General features: G+C 51.6%; 1 protein-coding gene across 1 annotated transcript in view; it reads left to right on the top strand.

Moving 5' to 3' along the window:
- The first annotated feature begins 3,267 nt into the window (after window positions 1–3,267).
- LOC149431216 (inter-alpha-trypsin inhibitor heavy chain H3-like) overlaps window positions 3,268–9,433 on the top strand; it is a 31,432-nt gene continuing 25,266 nt past the window's right edge. Inside the window, exons 1-2 of the mRNA XM_089665782.1 lie at window positions 3,268–3,429; window positions 6,599–6,703. Coding sequence (XP_089521908.1) covers window positions 3,275–3,429; window positions 6,599–6,703 — 260 coding nt within the window. The 5' untranslated portion in view covers window positions 3,268–3,274. The remainder of the gene's footprint in view (window positions 3,430–6,598; window positions 6,704–9,433) is intronic.

Here is a 9,433-nt window from a genome sequence, read left to right as displayed (position 1 = left end):
CTGCCCAGACGACACGGGATTCACTTTTCAGAGAGGTTCCAGTCAGAGTAGAATAGATAGGTTTTTTTTAAAGGGGAACTCCGCCTTCTCGGCACCAGTGTGTCAGGCGGTAGAGTTTTCCGATCATTGTATTCTGTCTGTGACTCTGAGTGGCCCCGATACACCACCTAAGGGGAGGGGTACCTGGAAGCTGAATTCGGCACTCCTGGACGATGAGAAGGTGAGTCAATCCTTTGAGGATTTTTTTCAGGCACAGGTATCAATCATGGACGTTTGCAGCAGTAAGTCCGAGTGGTGGGAGCTTACAAAACGAAGGATCGTTGGGTTTTTCAAGGCCATAGGAAGGAATAAACAGCTTGATAAGTATGTCACCTACCAGCGTCTGCGGAGGAAGCTCGATCGGCTTGTCTCGAATAATGGAGATCCAGAAGCGATCTCTGAGGTCAAACTCTTGCTCAGGCAGTGTCAATATGACAGGCATGCCTCTTTGGTTCTGGAAAGGGATTATGGGAAGTATCACTCGCCCGACCCTTACCAGAACTGCAAACAAGGTAGAGCAGTTAAGTCAGTTGTAGGCCTGGTTGACAGTACGGGTTCCCTGACAAAGTCCAAGTCAGGGATCCTGGAAACCTCCAGGTCATATTATGCTGACCTCCCGGGTAGGAGGGACCTCGATCGGGCGAGCATGTTGGGTTTTCTGGACTCTACTCCAGGACTGGGAAATGGCAGTTCTCTTGTGAGTTTGACAGAGGACATCACGGCAGATGAGGTGGTGAAAGCTATTGATCAGCTTGCCATGAAGAAGTCGCCTGGGCCAGACGGATTGACAGCCGAGTTTTATAAGCACTTTAAGGTGACTCTGGCCCCATATTTGGTGGAGGTGTTTAATGGCTGTCTGAGAGAGGGTTCACTCTCTCCCTCCATGCGACAATCTGCAGTGATTCTTCTGTCAAAGGGTAAGGATTCCTCGAGAATTGAGAATTGGCGGCCCATTAGCCTTCTCAATGTTGATAGGAAGATATTGGCAAAAATTATTTTCTGGCGTTTATCGTCTGTTGCGGGCAATTTACTTTCTCGCCATCAGCACTGTTCGGTTCAGGGAAGAAGCACTTTTTCAGCGGTGTTAGCTGTCCGGGAGGCCCTGGAGCGGTGCAGGGCTGCAGGCTGGGGAAAGTTCCTGCTGGCATTGGATCAGGCCAAAGCTTTTGATCGAGTCAATCATGAGTACCTATGGCTGCTTCTTGGCAAGTATGGCCTGGAGGGGGGCTTTATCGATTGGCTAAAGACCTTATACAGAGGGGCTGAAAGCTTCATGCTTGTGAATGGTTGGATTGGACGACCCTTTGAGGTTGGCTCAGGTGTGCGTCAGGGGTGTCCTTTGAGTCCTCTGCTATATGCGTTTGTAATCGATCCCTTCATTCGGAGGTTAGAGAGCGGACCGTTGTGTGGAGTTCCTTTGGGCATTCCTGGGGAGCCCCCTCTGAGGGTCGTGGCCTATGCTGATGACGTGTCTGTTTTCATCTCCGGGACGCAGGAGGCAGAGGAGGTGGTCTCGGTGATGGAACAGTATGCTGAGGCATCTGGCTCAAAGATCAATCAGGATAAGAGTGAGGTTTTCTGGATGGGAGAGGAAGGCGAAGGCTTTACCCTTCCGGACGCCTTCCCAGAGCCCCAGCAGGAAATTAAAGTATTAGGCATCAGATTTGGTCCCGGTGATTACGGCCTTGCAAATTGGGTAAGCAGGCTACAAGATGCCGATGCCAAGGTGGCCAGCTGGAAGGATTGGAAACTCTCTTACAGGGAAAGGATTGACCTGATTAAAACTTACCTGATCCCGGTATTTCTGTATGTCAGCTTTGTCTGTGTTTTGCCAGTGTCTCTCTATGCGAGGATCTACAGTTGTTTCTTCCAGCTGTTATGGGGGCACAAACTGAACCTCATTAAGAGGTCTGTAACCTACCTTCCCAGGCGGATGGGTGGCCTAGGTATGGTCAACCCGGTGGTTTTCTTTTCTCTGATGTTTTTGAAACATAATTTTGGTAGCATGCTGGCAGAGGAACCGCCTGGGTGGGTTGGTATTTTTCAGTCCTGGTTTAGGCCTTTTCTACGGAGCTGGGAGAATGGTGGGCCAGTGAAAAGCCTGAGGGTCCAACATGGTAAGCTCCCGGCTTATGTTGCCCCGTGTCTGAAAATGCTTCGGCAATGGCGAGTGACGGCGGAGGAAATTAAATCTCTTCCTAGGAAGGCCCTGGAGAGGAGGGTTGTTGAATCTGCCTTTAGCGAGCCATTGGCCTTGAGGGATTGCCCAGGCCCGGTTATGAGGGAGGGTCTGCGTTTGATGAATCTGGAGAGAATCCCTTTAAAGTTTCGGGATTTGGCCTGGCTCTCGTTCCATGGCAGACTCTATGTGAAGGGCAACCTGAAGCATCGCTCTGCGGAGAACCGTGGTTGTCCAAGAGTGGAGTGCGGTGGGGTGGAGGAGACGATGGACCATTTCTTGCTTCAGAGCCCCTTCAATATAGAAGTCTACAAGCGGGTGGGTGGGGCTCTGGGGATCCCTTTCCTTTCCCGCTTGAGTTACGCGGAGTGGTCTTACGGTGCCTTTCAGACTCACCGGGATTTTGATTTTGAGACACTTTTTCTAGTTAGCTTAGTAGTCCGTTACCACACGTGGAATGCACGGTGTCAGGTTTCCATTCGCAAAAAAGTCCTTCCTGTCGAGGTGGTGGTGAACAACATTCTGGGTGAGGTTGGGAAGATTCGGGGTCTTGAGAAGGACAGGTGGCGGCCGGGAGCCTGGACAAAGGTGTGGAGGAATGTCAGGTCCCCGTAGCTGCTGTCTGTCAGTCTCTGGGGGCGTGGCTTCTCTTTCTGTCCTTTCACGTCCCCTAGATTTTGTAACATCAGATTTTTGAAGAAAGGCTGCATGCATGGGATTGATGTATGGGATCAATGTATGGGGTGAATGTTTAATCGTTTCTTAGCCTGAGGGGGTGTTTAGGTGACGGTCAGGATTTGTTATTTTGCTGAAGTAAGCTGGTTTTGTTTAAAAATACATATTTTTATTCTGTATATATGTAAATATGATTTTTATGATGTTTTTTGTTTGCAAGATTTTAATAAACAAAAAATTTACAGTCTAAAGGAATGTTAACTGGTTATTACCTGGACTAATCTGTGACTGTGGGAGGATATTAGAGTGTAAGCTCCTCTGGCGCAGAGCCTCGTGGTCTCCGTTTTCAGATTTGTGATCTCCCTGCAGGTGGAATCCTCGATGGACATCTACAGAATGGACATCGATTGTAAAGTCACGTCTCGATTTTCCCGCACTCTGATCACGACGGAAGTCCAGAACGCGGAGAACTCTTCTCAGGAGGCGATCTTCGATGTGGAGCTTCCCAAAACCGCGTTCATCACCAACTTCAGCATGTGAGCTTCATACCGCGCGGAGCGCAGAGATCCGAGTCCACCCCCCAGGGCGGAGATCCGAGTCCACCCCCCAGGGCGGAGATCCGAGTCCACCCCCCAGGGCGGAGATCCGAGTCCACCCCCCAGGGCAGAGATCCGAGTCCACCCCCCAGGGCAGAGATCCGAGTCCACCCCCCAGGGCAGAGATCCGAGTCCACCCTCCAGGGCAGAGATCCGAGTCCACCCCCCAGCGCAGAGATCCGAGTCCACCCCCCAGGGCAGAGATCCGAGTCCACCCCCCAGGGCAGAGATCCGAGTCCACCCCCCAGGGCAGAGATCCGAGTCCACCCCCCAGGGCAGAGATCCGAGTCCACCCCCCAGGGCAGAGATCCGAGTCCACCCCCCAGCGCAGAGATCCGAGTCCACCCCCCAGGGCAGAGATCCGAGTCCACCCCCCAGGGCAGAGATCCGAGTCCACCCCCCAGGGCAGAGATCCGAGTCCACCCCCCAGGGCAGAGATCCGAGTCCACCCCCCAGGGCAGAGATCCGAGTCCACCCCCCAGGGCAGAGATCCGAGTCCACCCCCCAGGGCAGAGATCCGAGTCCACCCTCCAGGGCAGAGATCCGAGTCCACCCCCCAGCGCAGAGATCCGAGTCCACCCCCCAGGGCAGAGATCCGAGTCCACCCCCCAGGGCAGAGATCCGAGTCCACCCCCCAGGGCAGAGATCCGAGTCCACCCCCCAGGGCAGAGATCCGAGTCCACCCCCCAGGGCAGAGATCCGAGTCCACCCCCCAGCGCAGAGATCCGAGTCCACCCCCCAGCGCAGAGATCCGAGTCCACCCCCCAGGGCAGAGATCCGAGTCCACCCCCCAGGGCAGAGATCCGAGTCCACCCTCCAGGGCAGAGATCCGAGTCCACCCCCCAGGGCAGAGATCCGAGTCCACCCCCCAGGGCAGAGATCCGAGTCCACCCTCCAGGGCAGAGATCCGAGTCCACCCCCCAGCGCAGAGATCCGAGTCCACCCCCCAGGGCAGAGATCCGAGTCCACCCCCCAGGGCAGAGATCCGAGTCCACCCCCCAGCGCAGAGATCCGAGTCCACCCCCCAGGGCAGAGATCCGAGTCCACCCTCCAGGGCAGAGATCCGAGTCCACCCCCCAGGGCAGAGATCCGAGTCCACCCCCCAGGGCAGAGATCCGAGTCCACCCTCCAGGCCAGACAACATGGGGGGGGGTGATATAATACCCAGGGCTGTCTTTAATACATATTGGACCCTGGGTGACCAATTTCTTGCCCCCCCACCCCCCCCCCATGCAGTTTCTCTCTCCACCTACACTGAGACATGCAATAAATTGCAGCTTTCATCAGTAAATCAGTTTACTGCAGCAGATCAGCGATTGCCAGGGGTTACGGCACATAATTACTTGACTGGTTGCTAGAGATCACTGCACATCACTACCACTCACCCATTGGTTTCTGGGGTTAGGGGGGAGGGTGTGATCTGTGGCAGTGGTGGGGGGCGGGATCTGTGGCAGTGCTGAGCAGGGAATGTGTTACAGTTTAAGAGGGTGGGGGGGGCGTGAGGGTGTGATCAGTGGCAGACCTGAGGGGTTGATGGGATCAGTGACAGTGCTGAGAGGGGGTGGGGAGTGATCAGTGGCAGTGCTGAGAGGGGGTGGGATGGGATCAGTGGCAGTGCTGAGAGGAGGTGGGGTGGGATCAGTGGCAGTGCTGAGAGGGGGTGGGGTGGGATCAGTGGCAGTGCTGAGAGGGGTTGATGGGATCAGTGGCAGTGCTGAGAGGGGGTGGGGAGTGATCAGTGGCAGTGCTGAGAGGGGGTGGGATGGGATCAGTGGCAGTGCTGAGAGGGGGTGGGGTGGGATCAGTGGCAGTGCTGAGAGGGGGTGGGGTGGGATCAGTGGCATTTCTTTGGGATGAGTGGCAGTGCTTGGTAAGGATTGGATCAGTAACACTCACTTGCTGTCACCTGTCAGTCAGTGTCCACTCAATTCCCCCTCCCAGCATGTGAGGGGGGGGGAGAGAGAGAACGAACAGGCGTGAGAGAGAAGGGGGGTGAGAGAGAAATAGAAAGGGTGGGGTGAGAGGGTGAGAGAAAGGGGGGTGAGAGAGAAAGAAGGGGGGTGAGAGAGAGAAAGGGGACAGAGAGAGAGAGAAGGCGGTGAGAGAGAAAGAAAGGGGGGTGAGGGAGAGGGGGGTGAGGAAAAAGAGGAGTGAGAGAAATGGGGATGAAAGAGAGAGTAAGAAGGGGGTGAGAGAGGAAGGAGATGGGGTGAGATAGAGGAGGTGAGAGAGATGGGGGAGAGAGAGATGGGGGTGAGGGGGGGAGAGATGGGGGTGAAAAACAGAGAGGGAGGTGAGAGAGATGGGGGTGAGAGGGAGGGGTGGGGATGAGAGAGGGTGGTTAGAGAGAGAGGCGCACAGGAGGGACTGCAGATGGGGGGGGGGGGGTGAGAGAGGAACCCCCAGCCCTATCTGCAGTCCCTCCTGTGCCCCCCAGTACCAGTCCCAGTCTGTGAGTAGGTGTGTTTGATGCCCAGTACCTACCTCCCCCCATCCTCATCCTCTGGGCCCCCATTCAGCCTGTCTTCCTGTTGATGTCGGTGCTGCGAGTGAAGAGGAGGTTGAAGAAGGAGTCCACCAAGTTCTGGGAGGAGCCGGGGATGCTGCACTCACTGCTGCTCGCCTCTTTGGGGGTCAGGGGGGCGATGGAGGTCTTCTCCCTCCTCCGGGTTCTCGGTCCTAGCCACACTCATGCTGTTCATCTTCCCTATGGCCTCTGTCTCTGGGTTGTTGTATGGAGATGATATGAGAAGCAAGGTGCTATCATCCTGCCTGAGCCCTGAGGATGCCGATGTTGGCACCGGATTTAGCTCCTCTGCCCTGCTCCCCGCTGCTACCGGACCGGGACTCTCCCACAATAATGACTGGGCCCAGGGCAGCTGCCCCTTTTGCCCCGCCTTACAGAGGCCCTCATAATAATACAAACTACTCCACCCTGAGACTCAGTACAGTTCTTGGAAGTGTTCACAAATGTCTGACACAGATCAGCCCCTGCTGTAGCCGCTCACCTTGTGACAAAATGTTTTGTCTGGATTTGGCTTGCTGTATAGAGAATAATGACGAGGTAACCACTAGAAAATGATTCTTAAAAGTTTCTTTTCTGTTGAAGGACGGTAGACGGAGTGACGAACGTCGGCGTTGTGAAGAAGAAGGCGGACGCGGAGCAGCAGTACGATCGAGCGGTGTCCCGGGGTGAAAGTGCTGGGCTCGTACAGTAGGTGTCGCCGTTGTATCACTTCTCCCTTCTAGGAGAACATTTATTAGTTATTCTTTATTTTGGTGTGAAGTCAGGAAGGTTCAGATTCCCTGTCAGCATTTCATCGCTTTCTACTGGACGATTCATCCTCTGGATTTGTCACCAGAACAGGAAGAGAAAGACAATCTTCTGGTGGGGGTGCCTGTCCTGGTGACAACCGTCTAAGAGGAGATGACCCTCATACTGCTGAGATTGGCTCTTTCTGTTGTGTCTGTAGGATAAACATCGATCAGACGGGGGATAGAGATACAAAGTAACATTGTTTATAAACATCGATCAGATGGGGGATAGAGATACAAAGTAACATTGTTTATAAACATCGATCAGACGGGAGATGGAGAGATACAAAGTAACATTGTTTATAAACATCGATCAGACGGGAGATAGAGAGATACAAAGTAACATTGTTTATAAACATCGATCAGACGGGGGAAAGAGAGATACAAAGTAACATTGTTTATAAACATCGATCAGACGGGGATAGAGAGATACAAAGTAACATTGTTTATAAACATCGATCAGACGGGAGATAGATACAAAGTAACATTGTTTATAAACATCGCTCAGGCGGGAGATAGAGAGATACAAAGTATCATTGTTTATAAACATCGATCAGACGGGAGATAGACATACAAAGTAACATTGTTTATAAACATCGATCAGACGGGGGATAGAGAGATACAAAGTAACATTGTTTATAAACATCGATCAGACGGGAGATGGAGAGATACAAAGTAACATTGTTTATAAACATCGATCAGACGGGAGATAGAGAGATACAAAGTAACATTGTTTATAAACATCGATCAGACGGGGGAAAGAGAGATACAAAGTAACATTGTTTATTAACATCGATCAGAAGGGGGAAAGAGAGATACAAAGTAACACTGTTTATAAACATCGATCAGACGGGAGATAGATACAAAGTAACATTGTTTATAAATATCGATCAGACGGGAGATAGAGAGATACAAAGTAACATTGTTTATAAACATCGATCAGATGGGAGATAGAGAGATACAAAGTAACATTGTTTATAAACATCAATCAGACGGGAGATAGAGAGATACAAAGTAACATTGTTTATAAACATCGATCAGACGGGAGATAGAGATACAAAGTAACATTGTTTATAAACATCGATCAGATGGGAGATAGAGAGATACAAAGTAACATTGTTTATAAACATCGATCAGACGGGAGATAGAGATACAAAGTAACATTGTTTATAAACATCGATCAGACGGGAGATAGAGAGATACAAAGTAACATTGTTTATAAACATCGATCAGACGGGAGAGAGATACAAAGTAACATTGTTTATAAACATCGATCAGACGGGAGATAGAGAGATACAAAGTAACATTGTTTATAAACATCGATCAGACGGGGGGTGGAGAGATATAAAGTAACATTGTTTATAAACATCGATCAGACGGGAGATAGAGATACAAAGTAACATTGTTTATAAACATCGCTCAGACGGGAGAGAGACATTGTTGTTTTTGTATCTACTCTGTTTCTATTATATGCAGATCTCAGGGATGATGTTAAAGTAACCTGACAAGCAGAAATAGATCCCTAAAATGACCCGTTATTGACTCTCAGTTTCCTCTAATCTTCTCCTTCTCACACGTCTTCCTTTAAAGGATAAGTTCACCTTTTGACCAAATATAATACAATGTTTGCAGGTTAAAAAAATGTGCATTTGTTATTTTTTGTTGCAAAAGCCTGTAAAGCATTGCACCCGTGATCAGCAGACCTGTCAGTATATCTGCTTGCCCATATGGGGTGTACGGGATGTACGGGGTGTACAGGGTGTATGGGGTGTACGGGGTGTATGGGATGTACGGTGTGTATGGGGTGTACGGTGTGTACGGGGTGTCAGGATGTACGGGGTGTACGGGATGTACGGGGTGTATGGGGTGTACAGGATGTACGGGATGTACGGGGTGTACAGGGTGTACGGGATGTACGGGGTGTATGGGGTGTACGGGGTGTATGGGGTGTACGGGGTGTACGGGGTGTATGGGATGTATGGGATGTATGGGGTGTACAGGATGTACGGGGTGTACGGGGTGTACAGGATGTATGGAATGTACGGGGTGTATGGGGTGTATGGGATGTAGGGGGTGTATGGGATGTATGGAATGTACGGGATATACGGAATGTACGGGGTGTACGGGGTGTATGGGGTGTATGGGATGTAGGGGGTGTATGGGATGTATGGGATGTATGGGGTGTACAGGATGTACGGGATGTACGGGGTGTACGGGGTGTATGGGATGTACGGGGTGTACAGGGTGTACGGGATGTACGGGGTGTACGGGGTGTACGGGGTGTACGGGGTGTATGGGGTGTATGGGATGTATGGGATGTATGGGGTGTACAGGATGTACGGGGTGTACGGGGTGTACATGGTGTATGGGATGTACGGGATGTATGGGGTGTATGGGGTGTATGGGATGTAGGGGGTGTATGGGATGTATGAGGTGTAAGGGATGTATGGGGTGTACAGGATGTACGGGGTGTACAGGATGTACGGGGTGTATGGGGTGTACCGGGTGTACGGGGTGTACAGGGTTTACGGGGTGTATGGGGTGTACGGGATGTACGGGGTGTATGGGGTTACAGGGTTTACGGGGTGTATGGGGTTACAGGGTTTACGGGGTGTATAGGATGTATGAG

Source organism: Staurois parvus, unplaced genomic scaffold, assembly GCF_062004578.1.
Source record: "Staurois parvus isolate SC_StPar_1 unplaced genomic scaffold, SC_StPar_1.0 ptg002345l, whole genome shotgun sequence".
Lineage (NCBI taxonomy): Eukaryota > Metazoa > Chordata > Amphibia > Anura > Ranidae > Staurois > Staurois parvus.
This window is presented reverse-complemented; position numbering and strand designations above follow the sequence as displayed.